This window comes from Bos mutus, chromosome 22, assembly GCF_027580195.1.
Source record: "Bos mutus isolate GX-2022 chromosome 22, NWIPB_WYAK_1.1, whole genome shotgun sequence".
NCBI classification, from domain to species: Eukaryota; Metazoa; Chordata; class Mammalia; order Artiodactyla; family Bovidae; genus Bos; species Bos mutus.
The window spans coordinates 28,399,943-28,423,909 of record NC_091638.1 but is presented as its reverse complement, the minus strand read 5'-3'; the positions used below and the strand labels follow the sequence as shown (position 1 = coordinate 28,423,909).

At 41.0% G+C, this 23,967-nt stretch overlaps 1 protein-coding gene across 2 annotated transcripts in view; it reads right to left on the bottom strand.

Moving 5' to 3' along the window:
* Nucleotides 1–23,967, bottom strand: part of PDZRN3 (PDZ domain containing ring finger 3) — a 268,944-nt gene that overhangs the window by 223,274 nt on the left and 21,703 nt on the right. For both annotated transcript variants that reach the window (XM_070358887.1, XM_014483022.2), the window contains exon 3: nucleotides 19,974–20,081. In XM_070358887.1, the coding sequence (XP_070214988.1) occupies nucleotides 19,974–20,081 (108 nt within the window). The remainder of the gene's footprint in view (nucleotides 1–19,973; nucleotides 20,082–23,967) is intronic.

Genomic DNA, 23,967 nt, shown 5'->3' with positions numbered 1-23,967 from the left:
CAAATAACACATAAAAACTACCACAAAAAAGAAACACTTATCATCTTACAGTACAGAACCTTGAAAAGTGCAGTAGTACTGCACAACATCTGGCACACAGGGGCATGTTTGAGCCTTTGGAAGTTTGCAACTTGAGGGTTTGTATGTAGGGGACTTACTGCACCAGGTCCAAAGGGAAGAGCCACAGGGATGTGATGACAGCAATGTCGGTAGGTCCAAAAATGTAACAACATTGGGAAGATATATCGATACATGTAGCTTCGAATAAGCTGGGGTCACATCCATGTGATGACACAGGATGTGTTTATTACAGTTGATGACTCATCTGTATTACCTCCTGGAGACCTGTGCACGACACACAGGTAAAGAAAGCAAACTGCAGAACAAGCAGGGTTCAACTGCAAAAAGAAAATGATCCAAAAATGAAAAGAAACATTGAATGTCCCATGTGGGCATGTATTTCTATTTTTGTGTATTCACAGAGAAGGATGCCTACCAGGCTGAATCATCACTTACCTCCAACACAGGAGGAGGAGAGGAGAGGAAGGAAGGAGACCTGTCTTTTTTGTTTGAAAATTTCGGTTTCAATAATTGTATTAGCTACACATAACTTTGCAACTTGGGCAGCCGTAATTCAGTAAATATTTAAAAAGAGAACTGTATATTTATTTTAATAAAGAAAGAGACCTCAGAACCCACTCCCCTCCTACTATGCTTCAAGTGAGACCACTGCTGGCTACTTGCCGTGTGCAAGTTCCCATTAGTACTTATGCCTACATTAACTAAAATAACATTTTCCTCTCTGTATCTACTTTAATACAGATGTTCTCAAACAAAGTATTTACTGAAACTAAGGGATCCAAAAGTATATAATGTATAAACCCCCCACCCCTCTCCAAGATGCTTAAGACTTATTTGGATAAATTAAGCAAATATTCCTTAAAAGATAAACCAAAATGGTTTGGGTCTGAGTTTCAAATTTCATCCAAGGTGAGAAAATAGATACTTGAGATTTGAACATTTTGATTGCCTCAAAGTCCAAATTCAGCAAGTATTTTCAACCAAGCATGATGCATGTGATCATCTTTAAAACAAAATAAATGAGAAATCATATGTATACATACACACACACATATAGTTGTGATGTATGCTTGTTCACTTAATGAGGCTTCACCCTTTCGCCATGGTCATGGGGTCTCGCTGGGCAGAGGTGTGACATTCAGTGAGCACACAGAGTCTGATGCAGATTTCAAGCCTGTCATCCTCAACTACCAGTTGAGAGACCCCAGATAAAGCCTTAACCAGAGTCTCAGTCGTGTCAGTTCTAAAGTAGGAACAAGACTACCTGCTACTGCAGGGCTGTGGGGAGAATTAAATGAAAAACACGTTAGGAAAATGAAGCTCCCTGTCTGACTTATAGCAGATGCTCAACAAATGGAAACTCCCACTAAGGATGATATAATATTTAAAATGTCATTGAATTCCTTCTGGGTGCTAAAAACTCGTGGAAGAGCTTCTACACTCTTTGAGACATATTATCTCACCTAATTTGCACACAATTTATGAGATGGGTGCCACGGTCCTCATTTTTTCAGACGAGAAAACAAAAGTCCGGAGAAGTTAAGTAACTAGCCCAAGGCTATACAGCTAATTGTATCAGCACTGAGATTCCAACTCAGGCAGCTGGCTTACTCTTATCCAGTACACACATGGCTGCTCAATACCACGAATGCAGCAGGAGTCTACGGAAATACGTTCTCCTTCAGGAGCAATTGTGGGGACAATGTCATAACAGATGAACCACACTAGCTAAAGCAGCCTCAGGATAGTGGGTTTTCTAAGCACTTGGGTCCCCAATCTTTCCTTTAGGGTACCCAGGTGTGTACTCACCTGGTCACCCCAAACTAGCCCACCTGGGACGTGGAGCCCTCTCTCCCCATCTCTCCATGTGCCCATTCAGTTACACTCCACAAAGGAGACCCGCCAGCCAGGAGACGCTCTTTTTCCCATTAGCGCTTTTAGTATCCCAAACAAAATGGAACTAAAGGGAGGAACAAGCCCAAGGAAAATAGCACAAGGTGGCCTCAAGTCTGCACTCACATGAAACACGGTCCTACATGGGTCACCTCACCCCAGGAAGGTCACCCAAGGGGGCAGCCCTCAACAGTGAAGATCTCACTAGCTCATGAAAGGTCCCACAGGCTCTGATCAGGAGAACCCCATAATCAGCTTATGAAATATACACGTGAACCCAATGTCCTGCAAAAATCATCTATTTCCAATCTGCACATTTAACCCTGTGTCTGTACTTCCAGGACTCTCCTAAATTAAATCAAAATGACATTTCTGTCTCCTTAAAGGTCCAAAAGACCTCAAGTTAGAGCGCTGACCTATAGGTGGTCTATAACATTAAACCATCAACAATTAGCTTTATGCTTTCACTTCCAGTGCCACGAAGTTCATTTCTCTCTGTGTCAAGGCCAGGGCATTCCTTCTGTCTGGATGGTAAATGAGAAGAGAAAGAAAGAAAGGAGGAAGGGAGGGAGGGAGGAAAAAACCAAGGGAGGGAGAGAGAAAAAAGGGAGGGAAGGAAGAGAGGGAAGAAAGAAAAGCAGGTCATTTATAATCCAATGCTCTAAAGGAACAGAATCCCACATCTGTGTTACAGGAGCATCATCTGTGATTGCTATGGAACCTCAGGTGTCACTGGGGTGAAGAAGGGAAAAAAGAAAAGAGAAAAAGAGCCACTTCTGCCTGGGAAACAGGATAAAGGCAGACAAGTCCATTTCATTGAGCAACTGAACTTGAATGCTAACAACACATTTTCCTCAGTTAAGACGACAGCTACATTTTCAGAAGTTACCGACTTTTCATTTCTTAATTAGATGCTCCACTGAATGGGTGTGTATGGGTATGTGTGTATGTAAGAAAATAAATGAAAACTAATTTAGGAAAAGAAAAAATTATTACTAAGAAAACAACGTGTGTGTGTGTGTAAGAAAATAAGTGAAAACTGATTTAGGAAAAGAAAAAATTTATTACTAAGAAAACAACCTAGTTTTTTAAAAACATTTTCTTGCTCCACTGAATGATATGTGTGTGTGTGTGTGTGTGTGTGTGTAAGAAAATAAATGAAAATTGATTTAGGAAAAGAAGAAAAAAATCATTGCTAAGAAAACAACCTAACTTTTGAAAAAAATTTTCTTAAGGTTCCCTGAAACATCTATTTTGATTCCTCTTGAGTTATTTTCACTCGGACTCCAGGGTCAACTTCTGTGATATCCTTAAAGGACATGTCATGGCATTTTCTCTAAAGTAAACACAGACGCTGTATTGCATTCTTTTATGAAGAGTGTATATTGTTGTTTGGATAGCAAGCTGAGCAAAATGTTATATTAAATGCATTCAAAATCACAAATGCATGTTAACAAAAGTGGCTAATTACTTATGCACAGAGTTTCCCACTAATCCTTTCAGTTGGCATAAGAGAGGCCATACTCATTCTTTAACATGTCCACTGAGTGAATTCTACTATCCCCAATTCTGAAAGGCAAGAGAAACTGCATTGTTTTTGATTTACCTTCTCCTTTCCAAATCTTTAACAAAAAAAAAAACAACTTTTTTTTTTTTTTTTCAAAATAAACTCTTTCAATGTGAGTCCAGGCTGCCTCCACCTTTGAGAGAGAGCATTTTACTCTTAAGCTGCATAGCATAGAAACACAAGCAAATGCCTGTCTCTAAACAATTTTGGTTTCCTTCCCTGGCTCAAGGGTTCGAAGGAAAAATTAAGACAGTTGCTCTATATTACTTACTATTTTAGGGCTTAATAATTCAAATTTTAAAGTCTCTGTTTGCAAGCAGTATTAGAAAATAGAGCAGGAACTATGAAGACATTTCTACTGGATTTCTTGTTATTCATGTTTGCATTGTTTTTAGCTTAATTTAATTCTATGAAGACATTCATCTATTTTTGGCTTGTTGTATTTTCTCACTAATGCAGCACAGAGTGCAAGTCTCAAACATTTTAGCAGGAAGATATCAGTAAAAAGATTAAACTCTGTTTCCTATGTTGGGCTGTAAACATCATCTCACTTATCATCCTGGGTGTGATCTAGGGGCAAGGAACAGCGAAGACCTTTCCCAAGGTCTTTGCTTAATGCTCTAATTTGTATTCCCCTCCAAAGAAGCCCTTAGAAAATTCTACCAAGGTTTATGGCTTCACTGACAACTTGGTTTGATAAACAACGGAATTATTTCTTGGCGCATGTATAAAAATTCCATGGCAACAATAGTGGCTAAACTTCCATCTAAAAACATGACACATTCAAAATAAAAGGGAGTGAAGGCATCTTCCAGAACTTAATTATTCTTGATTTTATGTTGCCAAACCCAGGTCCTATGGGTGCTAAGACCCAAGACAACAAGAGGACTCTTTGCAACCCTATGGACTGTAGCCCCCCAGGCTCCTCTGTCCGTGGGATTTTCCAGGCAAGAATACTGGAAGGGGTTGCCGTGCCCTCCTCCAGGGGATCTTGCCAATCCAGATATTGAGCCCACACCTCTTATATCTCCTACATTGGCAGGCAGGCACCTGGAAAGCCCAATGAGAGGACAGAGGTGACCAGTGCCAAATATTTTCCAAGTACGGTGGCAAAGCCTGTTGCTTCATAAGCAAAGAGCACAACTTGTACTCCATCTCACAGAAACTGAGTTAACCAGAAAATACACAATTACCTGTATCGGACTGCTAAATATGACTAACAGCAATGTTTTCTTAAAATATAAAGTCTGGAATTCATAAATGTAGGCGACTTGACATTTAATTTATAAAAATACATTGTGGTATCTCAAAAAACAAACACCTGATTTTCTTATGCCTCATTATATTTATATTGCTTCCCCCAAAATGGAACTCTACTCCTGAATTCTCCCTAGCAGGAGGAGATATATCTATTTTAAGCTGATGCTATTCCTGTATGGACAGCTGGCAGATTCCACCTGTCCAGAGGAGGTGTTGTCAAAGTATCAAATGTCCCCAAGACCTCATGACACAGTGTCACCTGCCTTTAAGGCTTCTAATGTTGGTCTTCTGTAGTTTTACTCTCAGAAACTGGTCATGTAACTTGAAAATCTGCTTCCAAGTCAGCAGGCACCCTGTTCAGTCCTGAAACACTGCAAATCCAGAGCTTAATCCATGTTTTCCTGTTCTCTGGGGCTGACACTCCAGCAGGATCTGCCTTGGTCCTTAACAAACTGCACATTTCACAGGGAAACCTCCTCCTTAGCAGGGCTCTACAGATGCTGAATTCAGAAGTCCATGTGGGTGTAACTTACAAACTCCCTCCCTCCTCAGACTCTGGAAGTCAGTCACCACACGTGGCACATGAAGCGGTCACATCAAATGCCAGGCAGATACACTTTTCCCTACTGAGAGGATAAACCACCCTGGACACCAGAACTTCACACGTAGGAGCAAGTCAGGCTTCCGAAGGCTGGACCTAGGTCCCCTCTGTAGTCAGTCCATTATGACGCAAGTGACCGCTAACTAATGCCCTCCGTCTGTTGCTGGCCCACGGAATCCGTGAACTTTGCCTCTGGCAAGATGTTCTTAAGTGGAAAGTTGACAGGTAGTGGAACTCAGATTTTGTAAATACAGTCATATGCCTTAATAAATCTGACTCCATTCTTTGGCAAGAGGCTGGGGCTTAGATGTGCCATCCACAGATCCAACAGACTCCAGAGTATAATATCAGGAAAAGACATCTGCTCTCAACATGGAAGATACTGTTCTTTCCTCCACAGCAGAATGTTTCCAAACTCTTGGCCACTGCCTTTTAGAGAGCCATGAAATCAACTCAGTGGGTGGCAAACAGCATTAAAAGAAAAAGAATTAAATAGAAACACCAGACTTCTGAATGTAGTAAGGATAAATATCTTTCATGAACCTTTTCTTAATTTTTAGACACATACACCGAGACTCGTTCAGACTAGTGATTGTTGTACTGGGATTATATAAAACATATTTCTTACCAAAAAAGCTTGCAAAATGCTCTTTCAAAGAGGAGGATAGCATGGGAGGGGCTTTGAGGGGCAGTACTTAAATATCTATGTTTGGGATGCATAAACTGACAAATGTGCATAGTATAAACAGCTACAATTGGAATGCATATAGTATAGATTTTCAGAAATTTATCAAAATAAATCAAACTTTGTCAAAGATGGATGCCCTGATATCTGGCTGTGATTCACCTCTTCACCTCTGAAATTATTTTTTTAAGTTTTTATTTATTTTATCTTTGGCTGCACCAGGTCTTCATTGCTGCACACAGGCTTCCTCTAGTTGCAGTGAGTTGGCCCTACTCTCTAGATGCTGCGCTCGGGCTTAGTGGTTCCACCACACGTGGAGTCTTCCCAAACCAGTGATCAAACCCATGCCCCCTGCATTGGCAGGAGGACTAAACACTGGACCATCAGGGAAGTCCCTGAAATTCTTTAGCAGTGATGGGATTATTCCTCCTTGTGGTGGACTCTAACCTCTAAAAGCTCCTTTATTCCTCTACCCCAAACTCAAGTGTCTACACAAAGTATAGCTCCAACTGGCACGTGGCAGCAGTGGGCAAGATGAGGTCCAGAGCACTTGACGTTACTGAAGTTTGTGTTAAAGGACCTGTCTGACAGGATAAGCAGGTCATTCCACTGTCAATCTCCAACCTGTCCGATTTCATCGAAGAAAGTGAAAGTGTCTGTCACTCAGTCGTGGCAGACTCTTTGTGTCTCCATGGACTACAGCCTGCCGGGCTCCTCTGGCCACAGAATTCTCCATTTCCTTCTCCAGGGGATGTTCCGGACCCAGGGATTGAACCTGAGTGTCCCCTTATTGGAGGCAGATTCTTTACCATCTGAGCCTCCAAGGGAAGCTCTTGTATCTAAGGGACAGAGTCAATTTGAGCCTAAGTGTTTGTAACACCGTTTTGTAAAATAAATGTTATCTATGTTTACCATGCAGGATGTGATTATGTCCATCTTGTGTATTCAAGTGTCCATCCTGATGTATTTCCACAGCCTGAGCATATGAACTGACCAATATCCAGATGAAGACTAGCATGGGGCCAGCATCCCAGAATCTCCCCTGGGGCTCCCAGGCAACATCCTCACTTCTAATCCCAAAGGATAATTATGTTCTTAAAGAGATAGCAAGACTCAGGATCAGAGTATTCCCCAAGCAACAGCAACTGGATGAAACTGACCAACTCTACACTTTCAATATATTTATTTCTACTGTTGCCTTTTATTTATAGCACAAAATGGCCTTCCACTTGCAATCATGACATAAAGTTTCCTTTAAAAGAAATCTAGGTGAAACAAAAGCATGTTCCTTTAAGATAAGTATTAAGTGTGGAACAAAACAGGTGGTGTATAAACGCAAAAACTGAGTGGGTGGTATGCAACTGACCCGAGTTTGAGAAACGCTTGTTTCTGTTTGCTGATCAGCATGAAATACTAAATTGGCTTAGCTGACTATCCCCAACCCTGATTTTCCAAGGATGACGGTAGCTTCTCTCTTTTGCTCCAGGGTGTATCAGAAGGACTAATTTCTCTCTCACCTTGTCTTACAACAGTTTAAGTTCGGTGCTCTCAGGAGATGATACAATGCTATTTTTCTAACCCTCTGGCTTGTACTTCTTACACACATCATGCTTAATCAAGGCTGGACTAAGTTGATTCTGAATAAAAAGAAATATATTGATCTTTCTCTTCTTAAATTTCTTCTATTTTAAGTTTTAGAAGGCCACTTAGAACTGGGATCAACTATAACAACAGGCCACAAACAGATCATACTGAATGCCTTTAGTGTTTTAATTATGGCAAAAAGCAACAAACCCTTCCATACACTTAACTTTCAAACAAACTGAAGGAGAAAGGAAAACATCATTTCAATAGAAGTAACAACTTCCTTCCTTGTCCTCTTCTCTCTGAATTAGTGTAACATCCTATACGTTCTATTAAACCTAGTAAATATAGCAGAGGAGACTGTCTGCATTTCACTTATAAGATGTACTAAACACATCAGGCAAATTAGCTTAATCTTACCTATGAATAGACTTTGAAGGTAATTAAACAACCTTGTCAAAAAAAAGATTTCCTGGCCTGCACTTTACATAATACCACGTTGTCTAAAGGATTCTTCTTTCATTTCTCACCAAGTATAAACAGAGGTTATTAAACAGGGATTATATTCAAAACAGCTTAAAACTTCATCCAATTTGTCCTGGGTCTACAATGACCAACTCATACAAAACAAAGGCAAAATCTCTCAAGTAACTCATCTGAAGCCAATATATTCAGGCATATACACTCACTCCCAGATTCATAAACATGTATATGCCTACATGGAGTCATATATATACATGCAGTTTCTACAAGCTCTTTAAGAAATCTTTAAAAAAAAACTTACTTGTCAAAATACAGTTTATTAAAGGTTTATGACTAATTAAATTTAAAATGTGGTTTAGAACTTGATGAAAACGCAGAAATTGAGGTTAAAGTAATGCTTCTCTGAAAATGATGAATCTGAAAAAGATTCAGCCAAATGCGGCATTTAATGTTTTTCTTCTATCTGATGTTTCCCTCTGCCATTTCAAATACCAAATGCAATCAGTCCTTCAGATATACTCACATGCTGATCAGGGCAGCTGAACGGAGAAATTATAAACTTCTCCAACTTTGCTATTTACTACCTTTAATTCTCCAAAAGCAAAGGGGAAAGTTTTTTCCAGTTTTCCTTTTCGCCACCAAGGAAAATTAAGATGCTACTCTATTGATAGTACTAATGTTTTGAACTTTCAATAAGAATATGATAAAATATTTTCTTGCTTGATGCCCCCTTTTAAAATTCCTTTATCACCAGCAATTCTATTGCAAGTCCCCTATATATGTTAATATTTCCCTGCAGTTCCTATAAGCATAATGACTCAGATATTTCAGAGAATGATGCAAAGTATTTGAAATCCAGTAACATTACTATAAACAAACATACTTTATTCTATTTTACATGTGTTCTTATCAATTCATTTAAGTGAGTTTAGAACAAGAAATGCAAATAATATGTGCTCCATATGCATTAATCGGAGAAGGCAATGGCACCCCACTCCAGTACTTTTGCCTGGAAAATCCCATGGACGGTGGAGCCTGGTAGGCTACAGTCCATGGGGTCGCTAAGAGTCGGACACGACCGAGCGACTTCACTTTCACTTTTCACTTTCATGCATTGGAGAAGGAAATGGCAACCCACTCCAATGTTCTTGCCTGGAGAATCCCAGGGACGGGGGAGCCTGGTGGGCTGCCGTCTATGGGGTCACACAGAGTCGGACATGACTGAGCGACTTAGCATAGCATAGCATATGCATTAATACCCTGTGATTAAGCAAACTGATTAGTTTTTATCAAGATAATGCTTACTATCAGGTTTTCTTTTTTCATCTTAACTCTTTACCATATATATACACTTTTCTACATTGGTGTATTGCATTCATATCAATACACAAAAATGTTACCCTACAAAGAATGTGATGCATCTTGCCATCTTAAGTGAAGACTTGGTTCAAAGAAATGCAAACTCCATAATTTTAAGAATATTCCAATATTCCTCATGAGTCAGGATAAAAATGTAAATTTTAACCTATTCAGGCACTTTAAAAATAGCTGATATTAAACACGCAATCGTTTTATTCTTAGAACACTGAAGTCAGCCCATATGCAATGAATTACCAGCTTCACACTAAGAAGTAAACTAAGAATTACTCCTGATTGATCAATTACTGAGATGTATATGGCCTTAGGAAGTGACAGCTCTTTCTCCACCCAGATTCAAAGGGCCACTAATTAAATAAAAGAAATCTAAAACAAATTAAAGTGATCTAGTCACAACTGTAATTTTGGGTTTATGAAACCGTGCCACACAAACGTCATCAAAGCACTGGCTTGTTGAAAGGTCCTCTAGTCCAGCCCCTGCAGAACGACAGGAAACACAGCAAAGCTAACCACCTGTGGAGTGTTTATTCTGGAGCCAAATTTACAGTTTTCAGACACATGTATTATATTCTTTATTGCAGCAACCCTGTGATATATGTACAAGCAGACCTTGTTTTATTGTGCCTTGTCTTTAATAGCGCTTTGAAGATTACTGGGTTTCTTACAAATGGAAGGTCTGTGGCAAAGCTGAGTCAGGCAATTCTACTGACATTTTCAACAGCATTTGCTTGCTGCATGTCTCTGTGTCACATTTTGATAGTTCTCACAATATTTCAAACATTTTCACAACTATTATACTTGCTATGGTGATCTGTGATCAGTGGTGTTAGGCATTTTATAGCAATAAACTATTTTTAAAGTAAGGTCTGTACATTTTTTAAGATAGAATGCTATTGCCGCCTAACAGTATAGCATGAACATCACCTTTAAATGCTCTGGCAAACCAAAAAATTTAGTCTGACTCACTTTATTGTGATATTTGCTTTATTGCAGTGGTCAGAAGCTGGACCTGCAGCGTCCCCATGGTATGCCTAAACGGTTTTCATATTTTACAGAAGAAAGCACTGCTGGGAGAGAAGAAACTTGTCCAAGTTTGCAAGGTTGGCAATAGAAAAACTAGAATTAAAAATCTGATCTGAGTCCAGAGTCCATTGACTCCTAACCACTCTATATGCTGACTGCCTTTCTTATGACCCTTGTGTCAGCTACCTTCTGTCCACTGGTCTGACACGGAAACTTCCCAGAGCCAGGGACCACATAGGAGCTCACCATCCATCCTGGCCTATCTCAATATTAGGGAGAATACAACTTGCCTCCAACAGGTGAACACACGCCTGCTGATGGTTTTTCTTCCACTGGGGGCCTAAGAACTCACACAACATAAAGATTTTCAACAAGCCCACGACCAGAGATCACTCTACATGGTCCATTACCTCTTCAACTCTTTAAATAAACACCTAATATGAGTTGCATGTCTCTGGTTAATGAATTCTCAAATCAACATGTGTAGAAACACTAATGTCCCAGCAACAGTCACTCTAGGAAAAGAACAAAAACCGCCTCCTTTGACTACAGACTGTCAGCATCTTCTAATCTGCCCCAAAGTTTCTCCAGATATTGAAAAATAAAACATAGTATATTTAGCTTATTTTAAAAAACAGACCGACATATTTCTTTGGGGAGTGGCTAAGATACCACAGGCTCTTAGGCTTCTAGTTCTCCTGGTCCCCAGAGCTGTCAACTGACTCACTAGGAATTGCGGGAAAAGAGAAAGTGATAAAAGATGGAAAGTAAGAGAATCAAACAAGCCAAAAGGAAGCAAGGAGTGCCATCCTCAGGAGAAGAGGGGGTGGGACCCAGGCACTCTGCACTTCAAATGACAGTCAAAATAGACACAGACAAGTAGACAAAACAAAAGCCAAAGGCCCCCTGGAGCGGTGTGGCAGAGAACGGCATCCCAGCTGCCCTCCCCTGGAGGCTCATGGGAATCATTCGCCATCATTAGACATGATGCTGCAAAACCATGCTGCTGCAGCTTCCCCCCCTGGGCTATAGGGAGCTTTCAGTGAAAGTGGCATAACCGCAAATCAGCTCTTGTAGCTGCCAATCCGACTGAGTCTTCCCTGTGTAATTCCCACGGACAGTTCCTAATCCAACACTCCCTCCTCCTGCCCAGTCCCCTCATCCGTAGGCCCAGTGCTCAGATTCCGTTTCCAAACGATGTGGATCCACTGCTTTGAAAGGTTCCCCCAGGGCTTCTCCCACAGAGCTTATTTTACATACAATTCATAGTTGTCAGACCATCCCAAATATCCTGGAGTAGGAAATGGCAACCCACTCCAGTATTCTTGCCTGGAAAATTCCATGGACAGAGGAGCCTGGCAGGCTACAGTCTGTAGAGTCGCGAAGAGTCATACACGCAGCCCAAACATTCCTTCCAAATTTGATAAAAGTGCATCCAGCTCTTTGTGTCTTATACCAACAGACTGAAAGACAAAAGCTTATTTAAAAAAAAAAGTGACATGGGTTCTTGTCCTCAAAACCCCCACACTTAAGGGTCTAGAAGACAACTGAAAAGAAACTGTATCTTATCTGTACTGTTGTCAAGGATTTGCTGTTGTGCTGTTGTTGGGAAATTACCAAAGACTTAATTTTTGGACCTAATCTTCATCGGAAAAATTTAATGGGGATGCCAGTCACTTCTGATTTATCCTTGATTTTAAAGCACTTTGTGGACGAGCTAATTAACTCTTACTAAGGGTTGACTCAGAGGGATAGATTTAAAATTTCTGTGGAGTCACAACTCCCACACAATACAGTGTCGAGACAGTGAACTCGGATCATCTGGGCAGAGGACGGATGGAGGGGGAGCTTCCAGAGGCTGCCCACACAGTCTGTACCCGGGGCCACATGCTAGGAGCTGGTGGAAAGGAGAATGACAAGTAACTTCTGAAGCAAACATACAAGCAGGAGTCAACACTGTGATACGTGAAATTCAAAAGAAACTTCTAGCTCACCACAGTTTTCACTTTTACTGTTTGTGTGGATTATAAAAGTGAACACTCACTTCTGGGCAGAAGAATTCCAACATTCCGGAAATGTGACTTCAAAAACTTAAAAGTTTCCCCATAATCCCACTCTACAACTTTATTTAAAACCTTAAAATGTTTTATTAAGGCAGAGTATTTTTTTTCCTGTGGAAAGACTAATATATATACAAATGCCTTTAAAACAAGCTGCATCATAGCACATGTTCCAGTCGTTACCTAGTGTATCTGGCCGGTGTGCATTGATACCTGTTACAAAGATGTTCACTGAAAACCCTAGTCTGCCTTTTCTATTCTTTTTGAAAAACTGGCTTTAATGGCAAAATTGTAACAAGAAAATAACAACAGCAATAAAATCAAGTCACTACAGTTATTAGAAAAAAATAATACATATTATTTTTTTGAAGGCAACTGGGAGTAAAGAGGAAATACTTGGTGTTAACTGATCACATTGTTAAGTCTGGAAAGTCTATCTTCCTGAAACACATCAAGGTTTTCTCAACAGTCCTATAGAAGCAATACATTCCGGCTAAAACATGCAAGGGAAAAACAAATCTCAGAAGTATTATTGCTGACTTATACACTTGGCTTTGGTATTGAGTTCTTGTATAAGATACTAAAATTTTAATTTGGAAAAAAAAAAAACAATTCTTTATATTTGCACTTAACAGCAAAACTCCTTTGACTTAACATTATCTTCGAACTCTACCCAAACAACATGACAGGCATGAGAGACAGAGTGTAATTCTCTTCTCATTTTAGAGATGAAGAAATTGAGGCTCAGCATTTAGGACACTAAGACCACAGAGCGAATAACTGAGTAGAAACCTAAACCTGGGGTTTAGGTTTAATATTTATTTAAATCTCGGGGCTCTTTCCACCTCAGTGTGTGCCTTTCAACAGTAAGGAAAGGAGTTGCCTTAATTTTGCCAGAGCTTCTACTGCTGCAGAACAGGTTATAAGAATAGATGAAAGTGGAAAGAGCCCTTAAACAGGGGGGTGGGGGGAAAACCAAGATCCAACAAAGATATTGCTTTCTGTAGAAAACAATACCTTCTTCAGTTTGAAGACTGAAAAGAATGGCTGATACATTATTATTAAATATGCACTATGCCAACGAAAGCTGATACATTATTATTAAATACGCACTTTGCCAATGAAAGGAGACTCATTACTTCCAAATGATAATGTTGTCATTCCAAAAACATCTGCGTCCATCCAGAGATAACAAATCCAGAGTCAAGCTGTCCCCCCACCTCTCTTGTGTCCAAGGCAAACATCTCTAAATGGTCACTACATTCATCCCTCTCAATCCAGATACTGTCTCAGAATCCTTCCACGACGCAATCCAGGGTTCAACACTGGCACCAATCGCAGTTAGTATCTAAGATGAAACTCTAGTCTCTGCCTCTAGAAACAGAGCTGGAATCCATTACTAATAGGGGTCTCTAAAACCTGTTTATTTTTGCAGCTAAAAAAGAACTTCTCAACATAGCTTGAATTATACCGTATCTCTTTCATCACAATAGAGTATTTGTGCAACTGAGACAAAGTTAGAGATCTCAAATTGACAAGAATAGGTCGTACTTCTTAAGACAGTAACTGATACAGAATTCTTTCCTCTCTGCTGAGTGTGGCGCACATCACTGCAGAGGACAGGGGTAGAGACCCACATGTTTATTTTGAATATTACCCCCATATGGCTTGTGCATCTCTCTGCCTGTTTAGCAACAGTAAGTTTCCTGTACACAGTTACATAAGAAATACTGAGCCTTTCTTTCCCCTATCATGAAAGAAGAGTATAATTGTAAAATCATATACTTTATAGCATATTTTTCCTGAAAAAATGGAACTAAAAATAGTGTGGAGATATTTCAAATAATTTCCATCAACAATTTTTAGTTCACTGATAACATCTAAGTAAATATCAGCAAGTTGATTCAAAAGAAGAGAGTATATTCATTACTATTTCAAAAGGGATCCCTCTAGGAGTTACCAATTCTCAAAGAAGAAGGAAAAAATTAACCATGCAGATTTGGATTGGAATTGGATGTAATGATACAGGCATAGATTTCAAAATATTAATACATAAAAGGACGAATGAAGAAATACATGGAGAGATGTGTGCTGTTGTTGATGATAATGTTGTATGCATGCATAGGTATTTATATTTTCTAACTGTCTGCTGAGAGTGCCTAGGAACAATGAAACCTCAAGGATAATGATCATGCTAGCAGCTGATTTTGATTTCTAAATGCCACTCACACTCCACTCAATGGAGTTATAGCTACTTGGAAAAAAAGTGGACTCTAGAGCTAGGGCCAGCAAAGTACAAGATGAGCCTGGGACACCTTGAGGTTCCAGAAAGTAACAAGTGCTTAAAAAGTGATGGGAACACGTCAAAGGATAGAGGAACTAGTTAGAAAGAGGTCCTTCTGGCCCAAACTGGCCAATGTGAGTCCATACTGAAACTGGCAAAAAGAGAGATGGAGATAGAAAAAATAGGGAGGAAAAAACACTTTTTCTTACAACTAATAAACACAGAAGGAATGTAGTCAGTAAATCACCATTTGTCAACTAATCAATTCAAGGAAAACCTGTAAGTGGATGTGAAAATCAGCGTACGAGAGTCTCAACAGGATATTAACACAACCTCAACAAAGCCCCTCTACCCCGACAAGACACAAGAAAAAAGGAGAAAACAGTACCTGCACAGCAGAGAAATCTGGCAGACGGCCCTCAACCAAGCGGGCCAAGCTGACATCACCAATAAAGGGACAAAGTGACATCACGTGACTCTTGACAGGATGCACTGAGGAGGACGCACCATCTCTTCTCCTACCCAGAATATAGACCTGAATCCATACCAAATCGAGAGAGGTTATACAAAAGACCTAGCTTGCATTCTGCAAAAATATCAGTAGCAAGGAAGACAAAGCTGAGGCACTGCTCTAAAGGAAAGGAAACTAAAGACATAGGACAACGAAATAAAACCTATGATCTGGGATTTGCTCTTGCTATCACAGACATTGTGGGGATGATCAGAGAAATCTGACTAAATGCTGTAGACAACAGTATCCTACCAATGTGTATTTCCTGATTTAGATAACTGGACTGCAGCTATATAACAGAAGGTCTTATTCCTAAGAAACACACACTGATGTATTTAGGAACAGGGGGTAGAGACAGAAAAGGATAAAGTAGATGTTAATGTTGGAGGAATCTGGGTAGATACTGTAGAGGAATTCATTGATGTAAGTCTGAAATTATGTCAAAATAAAAAATAAACAGAAAAAAGGAGCATCTTCTATTGCTTCTCCTAAAACTAAACGCCTTTCCAGGTGAATCCACTTGCCACTCTGCAGTTTTAGTTGGTGGGAGAATATTATCTTCACTAAGTAAAATCCTGCTTTACCAAGTGGCCTAGGTTGGGAATGGAAGACAGTGTTAATTCATTCCAGTCAACTCTGGCTCAGACGTTTCAGCAACAACACAGTAACTAAAGCTAGAGCAAACAGAGAACGACCGATTTACACAAAGGCCGCTGAGGACACACAACTTGCGTCACTACATGCCTGTCTCCAAATCATAACACTCCCGAGATGCACACATATTTACAGAGGACCGTACAAAATCAAGGTTACTGGCGACAGAGGGCTTAACTGTCCTGCCTTCACTGCATTTGGAGAATTGCATTTATTATCTCAAAGCAGAAACAGGACCTTGCATTTAACCCAGACAACTGTTAGAGAAACTCACTTACCACCAAATGAGAGGTGAGCACGATGCAAGAACAAGCTTCTGCGCAAGGCACCTGGCATCATAAGGTTTGGGAATAGGACAAATCTCTACCCCAGTCATCCTCTTTGGGGTCCCTGCCATAGCCAGAGATACTGGTGGAAATCTACAGAAGTGATTTTCACTGTCGCAAAGAAAATCGAGGTGGGGACCGGGGATGCTAGAAGCCCTACACTGCACAGGGTCTTGGATAGTGAAGAGTTATTCGACTTTCGGGATAACTTCCCCATATCATTCCAGACATTAGTAAAGATAAAATAACACACTTTTAATAAGTACCCGAGAGCAGACTCTAACTCTGTTTTACATATAAACACTAAGGGGGTTTTGGGGGTTGCAATTTAAATACATACAGATTACACAGCCATTTTCTCAGCAGAATTACTCAGCACAGCATAAAGGTGAAAGCAAGCCAAACGTCCATCAATGGAGAAATGGGTAAACAAAATATGGTATATACTTCTACACATACAGTAGAATAGCATTCAGCTTTAAAAAGAAAGGAATCCTGACACAAGCTACAAGCACATAGACAATCCTGAAGGACACGGTGTTTACTCATTCGCTTATACAGAAAGAGAAATGCTGTGTGATTCCACTTACATGGGGCACACAGTCGTCAAATGCATAGAAACAGAAAGTAGAAGGGGGCAACCAGGAACTGGGTGAGCAGGAGGAGGGGTGGCTTAGTGGCTACAGCTCTAGTTTGGGAAGAGGAAAAACTTCTGGAGATGGGACGGTGGTGATGGTTGCACGACTGCATGGGTGTACTTAACGCCATAGGAAAGTACACTTCAAAATAGCGACCACGGTGAACTGTACGTTACGTATATTTTACCACAATTAAAAAAAAAATACATACACACAGATGTGTGTAGATCAAAGGAAGACTGCAGTTTTTTTTGGTGCCATATCATAACCACAATCTGTTCACCACCCTGGAAAATGCAACTGTGGAGGGCGATGCCTGAATCCACAGCACCGCCCACGTGGACCCAGCAGAGGAGTAGCTGGTGTAACCATGGTGAGTCCACACGGAGGTGCCAGAATCTGGCAATAAACATCACAGCGTCTTCTAATGTTGCCGTGCCTGAGTGTTTACACACTGATCTGTGCATTTTTTTATAAATGATCTCCCTTTTGTTCTTCTATTCCAGGACAGTACAATAGCCACCAGTAGGTGCGTATGTATTGGGTTGGTCAGAAAGCTGATTCCGGTTCTTCTGTAAACCAGCTTACGGAGAAACCCAATATATAAAAGTTAGTTGTGAATTTTGTTTCATGATAGTATTGATGGTATTTCACAGTATTTCTTATAAAAACCAAGGTGAGTGTGCTCAGCTCTGATGTGGGCGGGATCTACAGTTCCGTCCTCAGGGAACAAAGAGCAGCAGGAACAGGGTAACTGCTGACAACTCTGCTGAGGAAGAGACTCCCTCGGTCCCTATGGATTTAATATAAGCATCCTTTCATCGGAATGAAAGTTCTTACAGTCAAAGTCTCGCGGGAGTTTGCCCACTCATCTGAAAAGGAAGCAATCTGACGGAAAACTAGAAAACCCCTGACTCTTAGTGATAAAACCCACATGCACACTTAAAATAATCAAATTCATGCCTGGTAATAAACTCAGACAGAGATGAGGTGAACCAGGGAACATTATTTTCAGGCATGGGAATCACTGCGTCACGTCAAAAGAGATTAGAATCTGACTGATAAGGGTACGGGGTGTCAACTGCAATTACACATCTACTGTTTCTCTATGGGGATCATCCCTTTTTCCATCTCAACAGTGGGACATGATTAATATTTTACATACTGTCCAAAAGCAGAATGTGACTTACCAGAAACCGTACTGAACACTTCAAATACAGATCCCCGCTTTGCCAAGAGAAAATCCTGCCCAGCTGTACAGTGCTCATTTGCAAAACATAAGAGCAATGAAATTCCATTACTTAGAGAAACTGGCTGTTCCACCAAACCCTTGGCAACGGAAGCTGTACTTATCTTTTGGAACAATAGTCTCAGAAAATGTATTCTCTCTCTCTCTTCACAGAAGACGGTAAAGGATGCATTTGAACTCTTGAAAGAGCGTCCTGCCCAAGCAAATTCCTGGAAGGGAAAATCCACTCCGCTGACCTGGGAAGTAGGAAGACTGACCCTAAAACATGCAGCAGAAAGAGTTCCAAGTGTAAGAACTCTTCAAAAAGTCAAGGAGGATGTAGCATGGTTAATAATGTCCTTAAAACAAGATCAAGTATCCTTTTAGTAAGTAAGTTTTCACACTGCATCCCCTCCTTCTAAAGAATAACTCTTATACCATAACTTGTTTAGTTTGTTTACTTGGGGAGATATAACCATCTATTTTCTTGAGGATATATAAACAGCCCTGAACTGTACTGCTTTGAACATTGCAGAAATCATCCAAATTAGACCAGAAAAGCGAGACTCTATCTTTCTCTTCCCAAGGTTCCCTTCCCAGAAGCATGTGGCCACTTTTCTGTTGGTTATGTGAGTCTCCCTTGTGGCTTATCCCATGGCCAGAGCTTCCAGTCAGTCCAAGGTTTGAAATAGGCCAGAAATACACTCAAGAAGTATAGATACTATGCAAATGTGTTTGGAACATAGAACATCCAGTGGTCATAGGGCCATTTTTCCAGTTTCCTATTTAACATGCTATATTATGGCAACAGCACATGGGGAGGCTTTTTATGGGCTTCAACGTCTCATCCTCGATTCTCACATTTAAATTTTTTCCCCTCATATAAAATCCAACACATTGAGCCCATGTATTCACCCATTAAAAGAACAATCAAAATGGCCAAAATCACAAACAAAAAATAGTCACATATCAAACTTTGCAATGAGAGCCCACACAAGCAGGCCACACAAACAACTCTTTCCCTTTCAGCAGCTCCGGGCAGGCTAGGACACTGACCCTATTCCCGAGGGCCCTATGATTGGGCAGAAGTAGCTACCTCCCCCAGCAGAAAACTAGAAACCTCCTACACAGAAGTTTAAAATGATGAGTGAAGAACTGAAAATGAGAACAGTGGTGATAAGTGATCCTCCTGAAAATCAATCTTTGTCTGCAAACCCTTAAGTCAAACTGGTACAACTGACAACAGGCAAGACACAGAAAAGGGGGAATGACACATATGCAGAAATAATTGTGTGCCATGAGCTCTGAGGACGTGAGAGTGATCCCGAAGCTGCCACAATTACTCTCTGGTCGCCGACCTGAACCGAGTCCCCATTTGCACAACAGGGACTGCTCATCTGGTTCTAACTAACACACAGCTCCCCAGTGGTTTTCACACAAAGCTCTGACTGAAGCACACAGAACAGATGCACAGCTGCATGAAAAGAGCCAAATCGTCAACAAGCCACTCATACTTTGGCTTCTCTATACGGAATATAAACAAAAACTTAACACCAAGGCAATCAACACCCAATGTGGTCCCACACAATTGGAGAAATCTGTCTCCCGCCCAAACAGCCACCAGTTGAGGCCTCCCTCCCCAACAAACATCTAGCCTTGAGCCGGATGAAGACTGCATGGCATTCAGCCTATAAAAGACCCTGGCAGTGTTCACATACCTCAATAATCCTGTCGTGAATCTGCAGGCCTCCGTCCTTGGCTGCCGGCCCGCTGTCAACTATTTTGGATACAAAGATTCCTTCACTGGACGATCCATCTTGGTTGTCCTTTGGGTTAAAAAAACAAAGGCATGAATGCTAGGCATTAAGTTGATCGTGAAAATCAAGCCAACACTCTTAAAACAGTAATGGACTCTTGCTGGTGTCACTTGTGGCAAGGGGGTAGAAGTCAGCTGTTTCCCCTCATATCTGTTTTAAACCAAAATGAACACATCGTAAAATAATTCGAGTCAGACCAAAAGGTATAAAATGGTAAGTCCCTTCCATCTCCAACCCACAGTCCTTCTATCCCTTTGTAGCATTGATTAGCAGTTAATCCATCCTTTCTAAAACATTTTTTCTTTGACCAGGCCGCACAGCATATGGGATCTCAGTTCTCTGACCAGGGATGGAACCTCTGCCCTCTGCAGTGGAAACTCAAGAATCTTAACCACTGGACCGCCAGGAAGTCCCTTTCCAAAACATTTTTTTTTTTTTACTTTACAATATTGTATTGGTTTTGCCATACATCAACATGCATCCGCCATGGGTGTACACGTGTTCCCCATCCTGAACCCCCTTCCCACCTCCCTCCCCATACCATCCCTCTGGGTCATCCCAGTGCACCAGCCCCAAGCTTCCTGTATCCTGCATGGAATCTGGACTGGTCAAAACATTTTAACGTATCACCTTCCTAAGTGAAAGTCTTAGTCTTTCAGTCATGTTCAACTCCTTGCAACCCCACAGACTGTAGCCCGCCAGGCTCCTCTGTCCATGGGATTTCCCAGGAAAGGATACTGGAGTGGGTTGTAATGTCCTTCTCCAAGGGATCTACCTGACCAAGGGACTGAACCCATGTCTCCTGCATTGCAGGCAGATTCTTCACCACCTGAGCCACCAGGGAAGCCCATCCCCTTCCTAAACATGTATCTATTCCTTTCTTATACACATAAATGGGATTATGCTCCACTCAACCTCTTTCACTAAACTGTAAAAATGTTAGAAATTTTTCACCATTTGACCCACCATCACCCTCATTTCCTCAAGTGACTAGACAATCAATCCTCACACAGGAGTAATTAGTACTGTTTCCAGTTGTTGCTTCCCTGCTGGCTGAGACAGTAAAGAATCTGCCCGTAACGCAGAAGACCTGGGTTGATGGACAGATAAGTCTGGCAGGCTACAGTCCATGGAGTTGCAAAGAGTCAGACACAACTGAGCTACTAACACCAGTTAGTCGCTATTAGAGACAGTAGCACCTCCAATACCTTTCTACCTGTATTTTTAAATAAATACCTTCGCTAGTATATATTGCTGCAAATCCCTAGCAATGGAACTGCTGGGTTGAGAGTATGCATATTTTATTGATGTTGCCAAATTACCCTTCAGAGAGCCTCTACTGATAGCTCATTCAACAAAGTATATTCTCATATCCTTACAAGCACAAGTGTAATGTTAAAATTTTAAATTCAATAATCTGATGGTGAAAATAGGCTTTTGATTTTTCTTGTGATTTGCATCAGAAAACCCCACCACGAACCAGCCCCCACCTCTTCAATCCTAATGAATTCTGATCTCCAATCTCTTTGAATCCCTTTAGATCTTTCAAACTCCAGTCTGAAAGTCTCTGGGAAAGAAGACAGCTCACTGCTCAAAGTCTTTCCTTTATTTAAAATAAAAAAGCTTCAACAAACTCATTAAAAAAACAAAACAAAACAAAACAAAAAAACCCCTCACAGCTTGTTCATGAACTTCTTTCCAAACAGCATTGGGATGAATACTTTCCAAGAGCGTGGATTAAATTTCTCGTGATTAACAGATGGATTTAGAAATGAAACGGCAAAAGCGAGTGTTGTTTCCGAACAAAAGGATTTAGGAAGTAAATTCAGGATGTTCCACAAAAAACTCCCAAATCCACCATCTTGGTGATTTCCCTGCCATAATGCCGTAAGAACATCTACTTCAGTAATCATTTCTCTGTACAAATACATCAAATTTGTAAAATACAAATACATCAAATGCAAATACATCAAAATTCCATTTGTTAAAAAATTAAACAACCCCCAAACCCTATATTCTAAAGATGGAGAGAGATGACTTTGAAGTCTACCCCCTGAAGTCTAACAACAGGAACCCACAGTGGGAAAACGCACACTCCCCAACTCTGCTCTCCCCTCCCTGCCCCGCTGCTCACAAAGACACACACACAACACTATATAATGTTATAATAGGACTCAAAAGAAACTAAAATCACAATGTAAAATGAGCATTAAGGGTTGTTCCCAACATCTATCCCCACAAGACAAAGATAAATCTCCCACTGCCATCTGGGTTCCCTCAACACTCTTCCAGGGGGCTGGATCAGTAAGACTGTGGGCGCTGAGCTGGATCAGCCGGCCCACAAAGACACCACTGCCCAGCATGGCAGCCCTTCCCTCGGGCCTAGCGCACACTAACCCTTTCCCGCCTGAATCTCTTTGAGACTCCTCTCTCTCTCACAGCCACTACTAACGACGCACAAGTCGCAAGCATATCTCAGACAGAAGCACAGAGAAGTGCGACAGCTTCTATTTACTGAGTGCACACCAGGTACCAGGTACATGGAGCTTCCCAGGTGGCTCACTGGTAAACAATCGTCAGCTAAAAAAGGAGACACGGGTTTGATCCCTGGGTCGGAAAGATCCTCTGGAGAACGAAATGGCAACCCACTCTAGTACTCTTGCCTGGGAAATCCCATGGACAGAGGAGCCTGATGGGCTACAATCCAGGGGGTCGCAAAGAGTCAGCTAAACAACAGCAGCCAGGTACATAATGAGTGTTCTCTGTCTATCATTTAATCCTCATAAGAGCCACAAGTACTGGTAAGTAGTATAAATATCCATTTCATAGATGAAAGAAATCTGAGACAGGTTAATTGACCTACTCAAGGTCATACAGCTAAAAAGTGGCAAAGGTTTGTTTCCAACTAAGGATAGGCTGATTCTCTTACACAAACTCTAAATGCAACATTGTCTCCCATTGAGAAAAATTTCAAAAATACACATGAATTCAGAAATACAGCATTCCAGGCTATGGAATATTCCACCAGAGGACCCTGAAGAGTCTCAAATGACCACAAAGGATTTATGGACAAGCTTAAGTTCCGTAAGAGGTGACGTCAATACATCAAATGAAGAGATCTGTGTTTACTCTGATTGAACTGCTTTGCATTTCTCGGCTGGGGAGGAAGGAGGAGATAGGGGCTGAGATTTTGGTTTTGGCTCGTTTTGCAGAATAATACATTTGAACAGAATTATTTATCTTAAGGCGCATCAGAAAGTCCCAGCAAAAATCAGAGAGGGACAGGCAAGAGCAAACACCAAACTGAGGTCATATGAAGACTGTGATAAGGGATGGGAAGAGAATGTAAAAAACAGAAAGCACAAAATCAGAGAAAACCAAATCCAGAACATTCCTGATCCTCTCAGAACACCTCTCTCTATTCTTTGTTTGGAGGCTCCTCTCCTAACACATTTTAAGGCAGAGCTATGCACCAAGGTGAACCAAAATGACTTAGGATTTGTTTGGGTTTGCTGGCCTGAGAAACAGAAAAATGAAAGGGCTTGTTTCCATCCCAGGGGTGCCAGACAATGAAGTAAACTTGCCAAAGGCCGAAGGTCTGATACACCAGACTGGCTGCTGTTTCTTCAGGGACCTGAGCACTCGTGAATGGGTGATGTGATTTTGCTAAGAGCATTACGTACTGCATGGTGCAATGAAAAGCCTTATGTCAGAGCCCCCCCGCTGGGCTTATATCACAACTCAACCAAGCATCCAACACAGGGATTCCTTGGGAAACACACACGTCATTCGCCCTGCCTTCTACTTCCAGTAACTAACAATGAGAACACATTGTTGCTCATCCTGGCTTTTTAGCATGTTCTGAATGACCTGCCAGATTTCCAGGCACCAGGGC